Here is a 15837-nt window from a genome sequence, read left to right on the forward strand (position 1 = left end):
ATAAATACTGAGATTTTTTTAATGTACCGCTTACAGTCATTTCATAAGGTGCAAACGAAACAATTAAAATCAATTAAATGCACTGACATCACGTAGAATATCATTTCATTATTATTACGTCAATAAATGTGTTCAAATTTCTGTCAAAAATTGATACGCGACTGCAATTTCTGCTAATTTCTTATTTGGTAACACTGATATGATCTAGTTTTTTTCGATTACGAAAAATCCATTGTATCAAGTTTTTTGAAATTGATATTTTTCCTCGCTAGCATATTTTACGTAATAAATTTATCTTGTAATTATTTAACATTTTGCAATCATCCGTTGATAGTTGTTCATCCTAGTACAGTGATGTGTCACTAACGCAATATTTCGCACTAAATAGATACGTAAACGCAACATGAGATAAAACGTGTGTACAATACTTTTTTAATAAAAGATAAAAAATGTTTCCAAGGAAAACTTAATATAAAAATTTCGTTAACTTCGTTCATTTTCATACATGGATAACTGTGTATACCAGAACTGTAAATGACTTTCCAAGCATAAAGCGATACTCTATTATTAATAAATAATTTAAAATGGAAGATTATCAATGTTTACGTTTAGAATGTAACTTATTTGTAGAAATCATGAATCATCAAATATTAAAATCATCAATATCAGCGCAACAGCACGTTGAGAACTATCTATTTAAGTATCCTGTGTTCAATTCTGCTTTAACTCAATCTTTTCTTTAGGCGTTTTAATTTTTCTTTCTTGATTATGTTAAAATATATTTCTAAATATGGTATTATTAAACATTAAGAACACATTTCGTAAACATTGATTTATTTCATAAAAAGCTTTTAATTATTTTTTCCTTAAATTATTCTGAGTATAAAACAACAATTTTCTTTGTTTTTAAAGGTCGAAAACGTAACAAGTAATTATATATTTAAATAGAAGCAAACAATATTATCCAATAAAATTTAATAATGATTATGCACTTTAATATTAATATCGAGAAAGGTTTGTTGAATACCCTATATACAGCAGAAATTATATGTCAGCATCGTATTAGTGGTATGGCAAGTTCATGTTTTAGGTGAGCATTACAAACTTCGCATTATTTTGTAATAATATAATAACTTTCTGTTTGTTTCGTAAACATATAGAAAAGATCTGAATAGTATGGATGATTTGCATAAATTGTAGATATGTCTCTTCCTGCTTTTGTTCTGATTTAAATAAGGTTATGTTTTCATATATACAATTTTTAGTCGCTAACTGAAATGAACAGTTAATACTTGAACTCGACCAAATATTTCGCATTTAAATACCGAATTTAGCATTAAGTAATTTTAATTTAAATAACGCCATTATCAGTCATCTCTTTTTTTACATTTTTATATAGAAAGTTTTAATGGGGATTTCTAAAAAAATTTAGTAACAATTTCATTTTATAATTTGTTGTATAGTAATGTTGACGAGTATGGCTTTGAAAGACCTCATGACTTTGACTATGAAACTTATGAAGATTTTATGTCGGAATACCTCAAAGTACTTGCTAAACGAGCAAAGAAATGGGCTGAAATTATTGGTGAAGGAAAATCATTACAACGCAGTATTACGGTAAAAAGATATGTTCGTAAAGGTATACCTAGTGAACATAGAGGTTTGGTAAGTATGAAGAATATTCTAAATAATTTGATTTCCTCAAAGTAATTAAATAAATTAATGCTTGAAGGTGTGGCTTTCTGTGAGTGGAGGAGAAGATATGAAAAATGCATCCCCGAATCTCTATGAAAAACTATTGCAGTCTCCACATAATAAAGAGATCGCAGATATTATAAAAACTGACCTACCAAGAACATTTCCTGACAATATATTCTTTAATAACACGGAGAATCAACAACATCAATTATATAATATTTTATTAGCTTTTGCTCATCAAAATAAGACTGTAGGATACTGTCAAGTAAGTCTTTTAAAAATGATTACACTTGGACCTGATGTGTACACAAGTTTACATTACTATAAATTAGTTTACAAAGGTGAAAATGAAATGTGAATTATTTGACTCTTCTTTTAGGGTCTAAATTATATAGCAGGATTATTATTACTTGTAACAAAAAATGAAGAAACAGCTTTTTGGTTGCTAAAAATTTTAATTGAAAAAATTCTACCTGATTATTATACCTCAACCATGGATGGACTCCTAACAGATATAGATGTTCTTGCAGAATTAGTCAAGTAAGGAGTTCTTTAATTTTCGTTGGCAACTTATAAATCGTTTACATATATATTATTAATATTCATTTAGGATAAAAATGCCAGATATTCATCAGCATGTTACAAATATGGGTTTACCTTGGGCTGTTATAACAACAAAATGGTTTGTTTGTTTATTTGCAGAGGTCTTACCAATCGAGGTAAAATTAATCATGTATATTTCTTAAATTAATATAATTTTAATGCTTTGTTTTTTCTAAAGATTTTATATACGGTATATGTAGATGTTCAACAATTTGTTTGTTAATTTAATGTTTGATATTAATAATTGAATTCCTGTTTGGATTGTCATAAACTATAGAAGTAGTGAATAAAAGTATTTACAACTTGGCAGACTACGCTGCGCATATGGGACTGTCTTTTTTATGAAGGCAGTAAAATTATATTTCGAGTTGCATTAACTCTTATAAAAAGAAACAAATGCAATTTGCTTGCATGCCAAAATTTTACAACATTAGCAGAATGTTTTAAAGAGATCACAAAGGACAGTATTGTTTTAAAGTGTCACGAATTTATGCAGGTAAATATAATTATTTATCTGTTTAATACTTGTAAGTAAATAATAAGTAATAGTACCAATGACTTTTTTTTTTATCTTAGAGCATATTTAAAGTACCTGGATCACTGCCTGGGAGTATGGTTATAAAGCTACGAACAAAAATTACGCGGGAGCGTATGGAACAAAAAGAAAGTAAAGTAGGACGATAATATTAGTTAACGAGATTCAGTTTGGCAAAATAATCTAGTCAATTTCCCTCGTAACAACAAACTGATTATGCCGTGTAAGATTGTATTATAATATTATTCTACATTGTTCCTGTACATATGAATTTAGCATGAAGATAAGACAATATACCGATGATGTTCATATATTTTTATTTATATGATTCTTTATACATTCATTATTTTTTAAAAAGAGAGAATACGAAATTTAGGTACTAGTTTCATTATATGTTCCATAAGATTGTAATATATGCGTACTGATTATATTAATATCATGTATTAAGTATCTTAAGTACAGTAACTCTTAGCTCAATTAGCTAGTATTAACATTAAACCCACCAGCAATGTATCTATTTACAAACAACTTTATTCTAAGTTACACAAAATATAAGATTTATTTGTGTTAAATAGATATATACAGAAAAATTTGTTTTAGTAAATCTAACATTAGAATTAAATTTACATATATAGATGTAAACTGTTATACCTAATTCTTTACATTACTATGCACACATAGGTCATTTTTCTAACAAATCTTTTGCTTCATTAACTTTTGCTGCTATATAAGCGGATCCACCTCTATCGGGATGATTTACAGCCATGACTTTTTTAAAGCGCTCTTTTACTTTTGCTTTGTTTGCAGTTGGAGATACACCTAATATTAAACTGGCTTCTCTGCGAGTCATTTTTGCTTCAAAGCCTCCTTTGTAGTATTTGCTATTTGCTAATTTCTGCAGATGTATATTTAGTTAAAATTGTAATACAGATACAATCAATTTTTTATTTCAAGTTATTTACCTGTGAATCCAATGCTGACATATTTTTAACAGCCTCTGACATTGTTTTTGACAAAGCTGGCATCCTTTTCAAGACATAACGTCCAGTAAAACCTAATGCAGCAAGGCCAAGCCCTGCTACAATAAGTGTACTAGACTAAAAACAAAAAAGAAAAATAATTAAAATCAAAAGCTAAAAAGAGATGTTCTAGATATTATTGTTTTTTCAACTTAAGGAGTACATAGTTAAAGAAGAATTTTAATCATATAAGAAATAATATGTTTCTATAACCATAAAACCATTAAAATTATTAAGTATATCAACAATGAAATTGTGTTCAAGTTAGTTTTATTAATGAAGAATAACATTTAAAAAATAATAATAACGTTCTTATAACGCAGTTTCAAAATAACATGATGCAAAAATTGCAACAACTCTGCTACAATAGTATATTCTTATAACACGAATCATCATACTATTTTGATTCAAATAAACAGGGAATTCAACGTGTTCAGCTTGGAATTAAGAACATGCTTTCAATGCAATACGAAACGAATGAACTAATTATAAAAGAATTGACTATACTTTATTTTTAATGGAAAATTTTTAAACTTCGAGGATTTATATTTATACGTTCTGATGTAACTGTGTAAATATGTAACGCAATCCAAACATAGCAATTGAAAAGAGTGTTTGCAATGTATTCTTACCATTTCGCTAGAATTATTAAAGCAACGCTTTAAATTTTATTAAATTACAACTAAACCGATGAATGCAATTGCTCGACTGTCTCTCGTGAACACTCGAGTAGCACTAATGTTGTAAATTTAAGACTAGACCATAGACTGCAGATCTCTATAGACGTTGTATGTCATCAGAGTTTTTGTCTAGATCTTGACTAGTAACGTCTAGAGCTTGACGTTACCGACTGTTCATGAATGTAGGCTTAAGTGATTCATGTAAAGCCCTTATCTTTTTCTAACAATGAGGTTCATACTCTATCACAGTTCACGTTATGTGTTTATTCTGACGCTTGTGACGCAGGGAAGAAAGCGTTTCGTGTATTTTCCATAGTGTACTGTTTAAATGTAACTGAAGCAGACGAAATTTCTTCTGATAAGAAATTTATATTAAATTACGATTTCGACGTCTAGGTGTTCAAACATTACAAGCATTGTAATTAAGAAATAAACGAATTTACTATGGAGAATATACCAGGAAGTGAGGTTAGTTTTATGTTCATCTAACGATTTCAAGTAATGTCATTTATATTTATCTTCTCTAAATTAATTGTGAATGAAGTTTGTGAATAATATTATTTCTTTAAATTACGGATTCACATATCAATGTTAAATTCAGTTTTTTATATCCTGCAATTTTTATGTCAATATTAAATGCAGAATCAACAAATGCCCCATCAGATGCCCTCAATGATGAGCATGCCTTCAAACAGTAATCACGGAGTTCCAGGAATGGAACCTGCTAAAATGTTGCCTAGTTTACTGAGCTTGAAAGTAAGTCCACCAAGTGAATTACAAAATCAAAATTCAACAGACGACGGTGGAAGAGAAACAGATGGTGACTCAATGAAATTACCAGCAGCTTTAGAACAAGCTTTGGCTTTCAAAACTGAGAGAGCAAAGGAGGTAGGGGCAGATCCTAATGATATAGTTCCTTTAGAAAAAACATCTAATCACGAAACTATAGGGGAAGACGCATCACAATTAGATGATGTGATAATTGAACCTGAGGCAACAATGGAGAAAACAGACATGAAGTCAAATAAAACTAAAAAAAAGAAGAAGAAAAAAAGGAAGAAGCACAATATGGGCAAAGAAGCAGAGAATAAAAAGGACGACATAGAAAATTCAAAACCCAAAGAAAGCTTACCTGAAATTGAATACATTCAAGAGATTCCGAGTATCAATGATTTGGAGCCAATGTACCGTCAATTTGCCAGAATCTTTGAAGCATTTAAATTAACCGAACCTGAACCGAAGTCTACTGAAGCAGACAAAGGTGAGCCAATAGGACAGTATCCACCTGTAACAAACTTACAAACCACTGGAACTGTACCCAGTAAAGTACCACCTTTGGATGATTTCGACGACGATGTAAATCAACCGCAGCAACAACAGGGAACTGGGGAGAATGGTGCTCCTCGTCTCTCCAAGAGAAAATTGAAAAGGCTAACGCGTTTGAGTGTCGCGGAATTGAAGCAACTCGTAGGTCGACCCGATGTTGTAGAAATGCACGATGTCACTGCTAGGGATCCAAAACTCCTTGTACAATTAAAAGCTCATCGTAATACCGTTCCTGTGCCAAGACACTGGTGTTTTAAGAGGAAATATCTCCAGGGTAAACGTGGCATCGAAAAACCTCCGTTCGATTTACCGGATTTCATAAAACGCACAGGCATTACCGAGATGAGGGCGAGTCTTCAAGAACGGGACGATACACGTACATTAAAAGCTAAAATGAGGGAGAGAGCACGGCCGAAACTGGGCAAAATAGATATCGATTATCAAAAATTGCACGATGCATTCTTCAAATGGCAAACAAAACCTCGTATGACTATTCACGGTGATCTCTATTACGAAGGAAAGGAGTTCGAAACGCGTTTGAAGGAAAAGAAGCCTGGAGAGTTATCCGATGAACTGCGTACCGCGCTCGGTATGCCAGTAGGGCCTAATTGTCATAAAGTTCCACCGCCGTGGTTAATCGCTATGCAACGTTACGGGCCACCGCCAAGTTATCCCAATTTGAAGATACCTGGTTTGAACGCTCCGATACCTGAAGGATGTGCATTTGGATATCATGCTGGTGGTTGGGGTAAACCTCCCGTAGATGAAACGGGACGACCTTTGTACGGAGATGTATTTGGGATCTCTCGCGCTCCGGGTGGAGACGCTATGGACGAAGAGATTGACAGAGGTATGTGGGGCGAGCCTGAATCGGAATCTTCCGGAGACGAGGACGAAGACGAGGATGCAGAGGAGGGTGGAGAAGGAGAAGGAGAAGGGAAAGACACGGATGGAGATGCAAGTGGATTGGTTACACCCGGTGCAGAGGGTCTGATAACACCAAGCGGAATAACATCGATTCCTGCAGGATTGGAAACTCCAGAGACTATAGAATTAAGGAAGAAGAAAATTGAGAGCGAAATGGAAGGAGGAGATACGCCCGCTTTGTACACGGTTTTGCAAGAACGACGAACGGAAGGTCTTGGAGCCAGTATGATGGGCAGCACGCATGTGTACGATATGACTGGGGCAGCAGGAGGTCAAGCACCTCCATCTGTGATTGCTGCACGCCGTGGTGTAAGTGGAACAACATCTGATGGAAGAACAGAGAAAGACGGAGCTGTTGAATTGGCGTTAGATCCAAGTGAATTGGATCTCGATTCCGAGGCAATGGCGTCACGATACGAAGAGACTATGCGATCGCGTCAAGCTCATCTGAGAAGAGAAGACTTATCAGATATGCTTCAAGATCATGTGCAACGACAAAAAGTAAGTGAATGTATCTTGGTTGTTTAAGTATCAGTTAATGAATATTAATAACACGAACAATTCTTTTTGCAGAGTAAACGTAAACGACAACAAGGTCAGGACACAAAAGCTTCGAAAAAATATAAAGAATTTAAATTTTAAACGTATTAAATGCCCCTACCATAAAAATAAAATGATTTATCCGAGGAAAAGAAAAATTAGACCTCACCGAAACAATATTATCCGCATTCGATTTCTTGTGTAACGCATTATTTGAAACTTTGTAATTTAATGATACGTTAAATTTTCTTTACACCCCAATGTAATATATTAATGTACGAAAATGATACAAAGTGTTACTCGGTCGCTTTATTAAAACAGAACTGTTGGAACACATCACAATTTTCTTATACAATATGCTTTTTCTCTGAAAGTATAGAGACTTTAAATTTATATAAAGAAAATGTCATAAGTGGGTACGATAAATAATACAACAACAATAAAAGACAAGGAAGAGATATCGCGATTATGAATCTACTAATAGCACTGCCAATATCCAACCAACTTCCCTGAGAAGTAACGCTATATACAAGTGGTAATGATAAACAATCTCCTAACAGAAGTACCGCTAAGAAAAGATTTGATGATCCCATTATATGACTTGTGCATCCAACTAATATTAAAGGTATACACATTTTTAAAAGTATTAATGAGAACATTATAAATGGCGAAAATACTGTTACAAAGTGACGAGTCCAAGTTGGATTGAAAGAGCTGATACTTGCCATATTGCCAGTTCCGAAGAAACACAGTAATGTGTATAACATCTATAATAAATAGTTCAGGATGTATAAAAGCGATCATTAAATAATTCTAATTTAATTGCTTAATTGTTTTTATACTTAAAAAAAGGATACAAAGATCGCTGCTTTTAGCGATTCTTCCATTTTTATAGATGTTTTACTTTTTTCATAAGTTTGACTAGAGAATACATTATTTTGAGGCCAATAAGATAAATGTACTGCAAGAAATATAAAAAACATGGGTTCATAAGATGCTGATAATAAAGCGAGTGGACAAAAAAGGCTCGATATTATTCCATGCATTCTCGCTTTTAATTCTGTAGAATAAGTGCAAATATGTAAAGGTGTCGTGAGTAAAATTGCCCATGATATCCAACTTCGACCATCTATAAATTCTAAGTACGTCAATCCTGTGATTATTAGACGAAAAATTTCTATTACCCTTTTAGTCCTCGATTGAATTTTTAAAATTACCATTACAGTCATTATGCATATACTTAAAATTCTGGAAAGTAAGAACTCGATATTAAATTCATGAAAAAATATATACATTATCATGACACTTGTTTCAACTTACACGATGTAAACACGAGGGTACGGTTCTACAACAGGTAATAATGGAAAAACTGCTAGAGGCAATACTGTCCAAATCAAATATTGAACATCCTTTAACATTATTTTCAGGATAATTGCAGTGCATAACATCCCTATGCTTAGGGCGGATCTACATATTAATCCCATAAACATTATTGTCAATAATAACATTATTCCTGCGATCTCTGTCCATGGTAGATTACCATTTCGAATTCTCCAGTTCACTGAATTTAGAATTACAGTTCTAACAACTAACCAAACGGATATTATAGCCATGGTCACATAGCAGGGTAATCTCCAATTCTTACAATCTGAAACTATTGAATTCGTGTAATGATTCGTAAATTTTTCGAATAATTGTGAATATTAAAAAATGTCATACCTTTGTAGGTAACGAATACAATAATCAGAATGCAAATAAATGAAATGTCTGTGATTAATAAAGCAAAGCGGTTGATGATAGATCGTTCAGTTCCGGCTATTTTAAAAAATAACAATACTATCCACCCTAACCACATTGTAGACAAATATATTAATAACCATGATCTTTGATATTGGCGGAAATATAGCAAAGAATCTTTAGCTAGTTTAATAGCATCAACTGTTTCTTTAAACCTTTCCTTCGAATCTTTCATTTGATGGTGTTTGTCTAAAGTAGAAATTTTATTGTACAATTGATTCACTCTCCAGTCTGAAAACTTGTTATTTTCGCAATTCATTTCACGATTTGCTTTTACTTGATGTGTTAACTGTTTTAAATTATTTAATAAAGCCTCATTTATATATTCAAGGTTATTGGTATTTAAATATTGCCATGGCAGAACACCCTAGAAATATAGTATACATGAATACAAAAAACATTCAAATTTTAACAATTTCTCAATGGATTTACTATTATACATACTTCATTATTAGTAGGAATAGGAGCACCAATTAAAGTAGACATCAGTGGTGTAATATCTATTTGTTCTATATCTTGACTGGAATTAAAATTATTAATTCCAGCACCCCAAACAATTAATGGAGTTTCTGTTTCATCCGTGGAACCGCTTCCATGCGATCCCCAATCAGTCATTCCATGATCAGCTGTGAAAATGTATGCTGTAGCATTATCTTTGAAAACAGACTCTGTCATTTGAACAACTTCTTCAATTTTTCGATCAACATAGTTCATGTTATCAGTGTATTCTCTGTATTCAAATTTAATTTCAAGCTAGTATGATCATAATTACATTGAAAAAATCATTTTTTAATTAAGCTATCATGTAGATAATTTATATTTATAATACTTAGATACCGAGAATGAGGTTTTGCTGTGTGACCTATAGTATCACAACCGAGAAGATGAAGGAAAAAAATAATACGATCCGAATGTTTTACTTTGTAAGCTTCTTCCCGAAGCCAGGTGAGATATTTGTCAAATACCCAAGAATCTAAACGCCAAATTTGACCTTCCATTATGTCAAAATCTTGCCACTCAGGTGGATAACTGCTGCCTTGTATATTTTTCTTTGCACCTAATTTTAATAAGCAAAACAAAAATTTACAATTACATGAAATTTCAAATACAGTTCTTTAATATTTATAATACCTTTTGTGAAAATAGATATGATGTCTGGACTTCCCCATGCCCATGAAAGATGGCTTTGATTAAAGACAGAATCAAAATCAACAGGATTTTCTTTCCACCCTTTGAAAATAGCACTAGGATCCTCATATAATCCAGCGCAAATTGCAATATTACCTGGTCTAGATTCTGTGGGCATACGTGTATGAGATATTCCCCATACACCTTTACTTAACATCACATTTCTGTAATTAAAATTACATCAATATATAAATTTTAAATATAGAAAAAATATTTGAAATATTGTATTTATTAAAGTAATCACTTCAGATATTTTGGCGGAGCTTCAATGAAAGTTCTAAACCTTAAACCATCAGCGACAAATAAAACTAATCTCTTTGCAGGTGCATTTTTTAAAATTTCTACACTTGGTAAATCTTGTATAATAGGTGAATGAAAATTCACATCAAGCACACCCCATAGCATTATTAAATGCATTACAAAACCCCATGTTACAAATGCATAATTGTTGTTCATTTTATTTATGATTTTAACGCAGTTTCTGTGGAAATTATACAATTTTGTTTAACGCGCTTTTCCTCTCTGTTACATTATGTATAAAATCAATGTTTTAACCGTAAATTTAAGTAATAACTATATCTTAAAAGTATAAATTTCTTGTTAAGATTTATCTTGATTTATCATGAAGTTAGTTCTTATCAGCTTGTAGTTCTACGCAATGAAGTTAGAAAGCAACCAAACGGTTGCTTTTTTCCCACTCTGCCTTACCTCTTCCACTACCTCATTCCTCATCGGCAAGCATCCTACAATAACCTCCGAAACCACCACAGAACTTGACGGTAACGCCTGGGAGAGGATGAACTCAATTTTTGTTCCCCTGAATTTCCCTGTTCTGACCACCTAGTTCTATGTTACCTATAGGTATTTTGTCTATGGTACTACAAATACAATTTTAATTTACAGATTTTGTAATAGGTAGCGTTTACAACGCATTTTTGTATTACTCTCTTATGTTTATATCTACTCCTAGGTGTAATTTAAAAACATTCGTCTTGTGAATTTAATCATTTTTAAGTTTGTATATTTAACCGATTCAATGATAATTGTATGAGTGAAATTGTAACTTAGTTATATACATTGTTCATAGATCAAATTTATAAAATTTTAGAAAATTAACATGATAAACAAATTTGTCTTGAGGTTAAATAAGTCTTTAAAGATACATCAGCATGTGAAGTTACTAAATTATTCAGCAATGTATTGTATTTCACAACAGTATAAAGAATCTGAAGAAGGTAAAAATGAATTAAAGTTAAATTTCTTTTATTCCTCTAATCGATGCTTTATCATATGTATTTTCAGTTACTTCAGGGTTTAGATATGCACGGAAGCAAATATATAATTCACAAGTTAATAATAGACCTGTCAGCGAAATATTAAAACGTATGTATGAATTTAGTGAATTAATGCACAACGAAAGCGTAGTAAACTCTAAACAATTTCTACGTTTATGTATAATGATACAATATAATGTGCGAAGTTTAAGTATACAGAATATTTTTGACGTGTTAGATTTCTTATACTCTTTAAAAGTTCCAACTAACACTGTATTAGTTGAAACATTACTTCAGCTTTTAAGAGTTCAAATAAATACTTTAACATTATCACAAATAAGACGTTTATATCATAAGTTGAAACGCTTGGATGAAACAGAACTAATAAAAGGTCTGTTGTTTGCTTTGCCAATAGTCTTTGAAAATCGAATAAAAATTGAACTTGATGAAAGAAACAAAAATAATATAATACAGGCTCTTAACTTTGCAACTCAGGTAAAAAATATGAACTTAGTTATATATGCCATCAATAAGTTATATAAAAATAATGAAACCAAAAACATATACGATGCAGTGACTATTTTGCATGGGCTTATTTTGATACCAGAACTAAATATATTAGATTGTAAACTTTTGAACCAAATGACTGATATAATAATTAACAATTATGAGACATTAAATTTTGAAGCAATCAGGTTTTTACTTGTCCACATTGAAAAAAGACATAAAAACAAGTGAGTAATTAAAAATTTTTATTTGTATATAATTCTTAAGAATGTATTGATTTATTATTGCTATATTACTTCTTCTTTTTTAGGCAAATGAAGAATTCTTACTTTGAAAATTTGGTACATACATTGTATCATGTTATGAAGAATAAAAATATGAGCTTTGACAATGACATAGAAGTTTTGAGACTTTTAAATAGAATAAAATATAGAAATATATCTTTCATGGATTATTTAGCACAAAAATGTGTAGAAAATCCTAACTTATTAAGAGATTGCACAGCAGGACAAATGAATTCTTTTATAAAAGCCATGACTATATCGTCTTACAAAACAACATATTGGGAAAAATTAGAACCATTGATACTGGATTTTGTTTGGAAATGTGATTTTGACCTTGCAGTATTAATTACTTTCTATTTATTGTCATTGGATTACTATAATGAAAAACTACTTAAACATGTTTTTTCTTCCCGTTTTTGCTCAGAAAGTAATCTGCTAGATGTAGGAATAATGAGTTTTCTCATAAGACTATATCAGTGTGTTAAAATTTTATATCCAAATTATCAGGGGATAACATTAAGTCAGAATGTAATTGATCATTGTATACAAAAGACAACAGTACATTATAATTCATTCTTAAAAACGTGCTTAGAAGATATGGTAGGAGGTGGTACATTTGTGGGAAGTAACATGACAACAAAATTTGGCCACCATATTGGTAAGAAATTATATAATTTTTATAAATAATTAAAATACATTTTAGAACTGATCTGATATTTTTTTTTACTTCAGATCATATTATTATATTAAATCCAAATGGTTTTCCTGTGGTTATTCAGTATGATAATAGTAGATATATTGAAAACATAACAGCTCCCTTAGAATATTCCAGGTATAAAGTTTCGTATGTTAACGAAATTTTTATAAGAATTTCCAGTCATACATACAAATTATCTTTATTTTTTACAGAATACTTATTTTATCTGTTCCAACGTCAGTAATTTGTAAAAATTCAGGGAGATATCATTCTACATGGGAAATATGTGTGAAATCACTTGAAAAATTAACAGGATATACGATTGTTCAGATAAGTGCAGATACATGGTGGAGATTACCCAACAATGAAAAGAAATCATATCTTTTAAAATTACTTCCAAATTTAAAAGTATGTAATAATGAAATAAGAAAAATTTAATTTTAGATATAGTGTAATTAATAAAAATTTTAATGTAAAAGAGTGTAAGTATATATTAATAATAATAATTCCATTTTGAATACTTTCTAGGTGCAATGATTGTAAATACCATTATGTAATATTTGTTTCGTTAGATTTTTGGGAAATTGGGATTCCCTGTTTAAAATAAATTGACAATATTTGTACATCAATGTAACAATTTATTTATATGAAAATATAACATCAACAATAAAATTGTATGATTTCGGCCTTTATGTATCTCATACATATTCCTAAAAAATATCTGTTATACTATAATAAATGAAATGTTTGATGCGGTACTAATTTTAATATATAGTCGAGTATTATTGCATAAACATATGAATAACATATAAATAAGGTAAAAATTTAATGACAATTGCCACGATTACTGTTCCTTTTATATATATATATATTTATATATATATATATAAATTAATTGTATGCCATTGTTATTATAAGAGGTACACTTATCTGGACACACAAATAATGATTTTAAACATAAAAAAAGACAATATTTTTAATTGGATAATTAAGATGTTAAATAGCACCAATTAGCACCATTTTCAGATAAAAAGTGATTCTTAATGTTACTGATTTAAGCCAAATAATTTTAAAGCATTGAAAGCAGTAGCTAAAGCAACTTCTTCTGGAGTGATTTGCATAAATGCTGCTACCATTTCCACTATTGCTGGTAAGGCACATGGTTCGTTACGTTGAAAAGTACAATAACGATGAAGAAATGTCATAGATCGTTCAGTGAGAGCATCTTTAACGTGTACAGGTAGCTTACTGGCTCTAGTATTAGGATACATAAATGGTGCATCTGTTTCTACTAATATTCTTTCTAAAGGTGCGAGACCTCTTTCCAATAATTGTCTTATTCCACTATCAGATTTATCTTTACATAAATATCCTGTAATTCCTAAGTAAAAGCCACGATCTAAATACACTTGAGCTTCTTCTGCAGTTCCGATAAATGAATGAATTAAAACTGGCGGTAAACAATTTTTATAATGGTTTAGAACTTCTAAAACATCCGCTTGAGCTCCTCTTTCATGTATTATTAGTGGTTTATTTAACTGACACGCAAGTTCTACTTGTTTATGAAACACAGCACGTTGTGTTTCAGGATCGGAGAAGTCACGACTGTAATCTAAACCACATTCTCCTATTGCTACGCATTCTGGATTACTAGCTATAGTCTCAAGTTCTTGTAAAGTATCTGGACTTTCCCATGATTTTGCATCATGAGGATGTACACCAGCAGTAGAATAAAGAGTACCAGGATATATTCTAGTTAATCGTAATGCTTCTTTACTAGATCGAATACTTGCACCAGTTACCATAATTTTCTGTACACCAGCATCTTTTGCTCTTTGAATTACACTATCTAAATCTCTGCTATACTTTTTATTTGTAAGGTTGGCACCAACATCAACTATGATATAATTTTCATAGCACTGTGTCATAGCTGAGGAAATAGTTTTTTCCTCTACATTCGATGCAGTAGCATTTTCTGCCATTCCTCAATTTTTAATTACAATATCTGAAATAGAATAAAAAAACAGCAATTGTTATACATGCCACTGCTTATGTTAAAAAATATGTGAATATAAATTGGTAGTGTATAACTATAAAAATGTTACAATAATAGATGAATTTGTACAATGTATTTTATAATAACAAATATACTTATCAAAGTTACCATCCTTAGCAATCACAAATTAATTTATCCTTACCCAACATATGTTACATATTGATATCGATGATAATACAAACATAAAAAATACGTAATACGTGACTAAGTTACTTAACCTATATCAGTAAAAAGAAAATAAATGAATATATTGAAAAAAAGGAGAAAAATGTGTGATTAATTATAAGGGAGGAATAAATCTAGTAAAGAGATTTTTTTTGAAAGACACTAACGATAAAATGTAAAATGCATCTGCTGCCAATCAGTCGATATTATTTTGTCATCATCCAAGTTCTTGTAACACTTATAACAATACGCTACTTCCTACGTAAAAGTATTTTATCAAACGAGTTAAAACCTTTCGAAGATTTTCAGCTTAAATTTATAACACTAATGTACACACATATTAATGCCCAAAGGTATAACAAGGATATGTACACAGAAATCACACTGTTGCACTGCGTGTCATATGTATACATATACATTTAATAAGTTGGTTCACTGTGAAACGTATGCACAAGGGGCTCATCGCACTGTTGAATCATATAATAAATTTTCACAATAATACATAAAATTAAAACTCATAGTATGCTATAGATACATGAAC

General features: G+C 30.9%; 6 protein-coding genes across 20 annotated transcripts; 3 read left to right on the forward strand and 3 right to left on the reverse strand.

Moving 5' to 3' along the window:
• Nucleotides 1-240: 240 nt before the first annotated feature.
• Nucleotides 241-3335, forward strand: LOC116423938 (growth hormone-regulated TBC protein 1-A). 6 transcript variants are annotated; one of them, XM_031969752.2, is made up of 8 exons: nt 244-415; nt 913-1090; nt 1464-1665; nt 1733-1963; nt 2078-2238; nt 2309-2417; nt 2612-2797; nt 2878-3335. In XM_031969752.2, the coding sequence occupies exons 2-8, from the start codon at nt 981-983 to the stop codon at nt 2983-2985; spliced, it is 1107 nt and encodes a 368-aa protein (XP_031825612.1). In that variant the 5' UTR covers nt 244-415; nt 913-980; the 3' UTR covers nt 2986-3335. The 6 variants fall into 6 exon arrangements, with proteins under 6 accessions (XP_031825616.1, XP_031825612.1, XP_031825614.1 ...); XM_031969754.2 differs by lacking the exon at nt 244-415 and adding an exon at nt 515-530; XM_031969753.2 differs by lacking the exon at nt 244-415 and adding an exon at nt 618-793.
• LOC116423947 (mitochondrial import inner membrane translocase subunit TIM14) lies at nt 3131-4654 on the reverse strand. The gene is made up of 3 exons (XM_031969770.2): nt 4488-4654; nt 3799-3933; nt 3131-3731 (listed from the first exon to the last, which is right to left on the reverse strand). The coding sequence occupies exons 1-3, from the start codon at nt 4488-4490 to the stop codon at nt 3519-3521; spliced, it is 351 nt and encodes a 116-aa protein (XP_031825630.1). The 5' UTR covers nt 4491-4654; the 3' UTR covers nt 3131-3518.
• A 123-nt stretch (nt 4655-4777) lies between these two features.
• Sf3b2 (splicing factor 3B subunit 2) lies at nt 4778-7786 on the forward strand. Its single transcript, XM_031969740.2, has 3 exons — nt 4778-5003; nt 5178-7289; nt 7362-7786. The coding sequence occupies exons 1-3, from the start codon at nt 4980-4982 to the stop codon at nt 7428-7430; spliced, it is 2205 nt and encodes a 734-aa protein (XP_031825600.1). The 5' UTR covers nt 4778-4979; the 3' UTR covers nt 7431-7786.
• On the reverse strand, nt 7572-11168 carry LOC116423931 (Phosphatidylinositol glycan anchor biosynthesis class N). 2 transcript variants are annotated; one of them, XM_031969736.2, is made up of 8 exons: nt 11022-11168; nt 10257-10477; nt 9963-10182; nt 9570-9855; nt 9048-9492; nt 8649-8982; nt 8186-8576; nt 7572-8095 (listed from the first exon to the last, which is right to left on the reverse strand). In XM_031969736.2, the coding sequence occupies exons 2-8, from the start codon at nt 10468-10470 to the stop codon at nt 7676-7678; spliced, it is 2310 nt and encodes a 769-aa protein (XP_031825596.1). In that variant the 5' UTR covers nt 10471-10477; nt 11022-11168; the 3' UTR covers nt 7572-7675. The 2 variants fall into 2 exon arrangements, with proteins under 2 accessions (XP_031825596.1, XP_031825595.1); XM_031969735.2 differs by lacking the exon at nt 11022-11168 and adding an exon at nt 10558-11015.
• Nucleotides 11033-13752, forward strand: LOC116423936 (uncharacterized). Of its 7 annotated transcripts, none has more exons than XM_031969745.2 (7): nt 11047-11188; nt 11422-11548; nt 11616-12321; nt 12405-13036; nt 13111-13210; nt 13288-13483; nt 13604-13752. In XM_031969745.2, the coding sequence occupies exons 1-7, from the start codon at nt 11162-11164 to the stop codon at nt 13610-13612; spliced, it is 1797 nt and encodes a 598-aa protein (XP_031825605.1). In that variant the 5' UTR covers nt 11047-11161; the 3' UTR covers nt 13613-13752. The 7 variants fall into 7 exon arrangements, with proteins under 7 accessions (XP_031825607.1, XP_031825606.1, XP_031825605.1 ...); XM_031969749.2 differs by lacking the exon at nt 13604-13752 and having other exon boundaries at nt 11616-11978; nt 12162-12321; nt 13288-13593; XM_031969750.2 differs by lacking the exon at nt 13604-13752 and having other exon boundaries at nt 11616-11696; nt 12003-12321; nt 13288-13593.
• Nucleotides 13693-15753, reverse strand: LOC116423940 (3'-5' ssDNA/RNA exonuclease TatD). Of its 3 annotated transcripts, none has more exons than XM_031969759.2 (2): nt 15589-15753; nt 13693-15080 (listed from the first exon to the last, which is right to left on the reverse strand). In XM_031969759.2, exon 2 carries the CDS (start codon nt 15055-15057, stop codon nt 14122-14124), a length of 936 nt encoding a protein of 311 aa, XP_031825619.1. In that variant the 5' UTR covers nt 15058-15080; nt 15589-15753; the 3' UTR covers nt 13693-14121. The 3 variants fall into 3 exon arrangements, with proteins under 3 accessions (XP_031825619.1, XP_031825618.1, XP_031825620.1); XM_031969758.2 differs by having other exon boundaries at nt 15464-15708; XM_031969760.2 differs by lacking the exon at nt 15589-15753 and adding an exon at nt 15274-15439.
• Nucleotides 15754-15837: the final 84 nt, after the last annotated feature.

The sequence above is a fragment of the Nomia melanderi genome, chromosome 8 (genome assembly GCF_051020985.1).
Source record: "Nomia melanderi isolate GNS246 chromosome 8, iyNomMela1, whole genome shotgun sequence".
In the NCBI taxonomy this organism is placed as follows: domain Eukaryota; kingdom Metazoa; phylum Arthropoda; class Insecta; order Hymenoptera; family Halictidae; genus Nomia; species Nomia melanderi.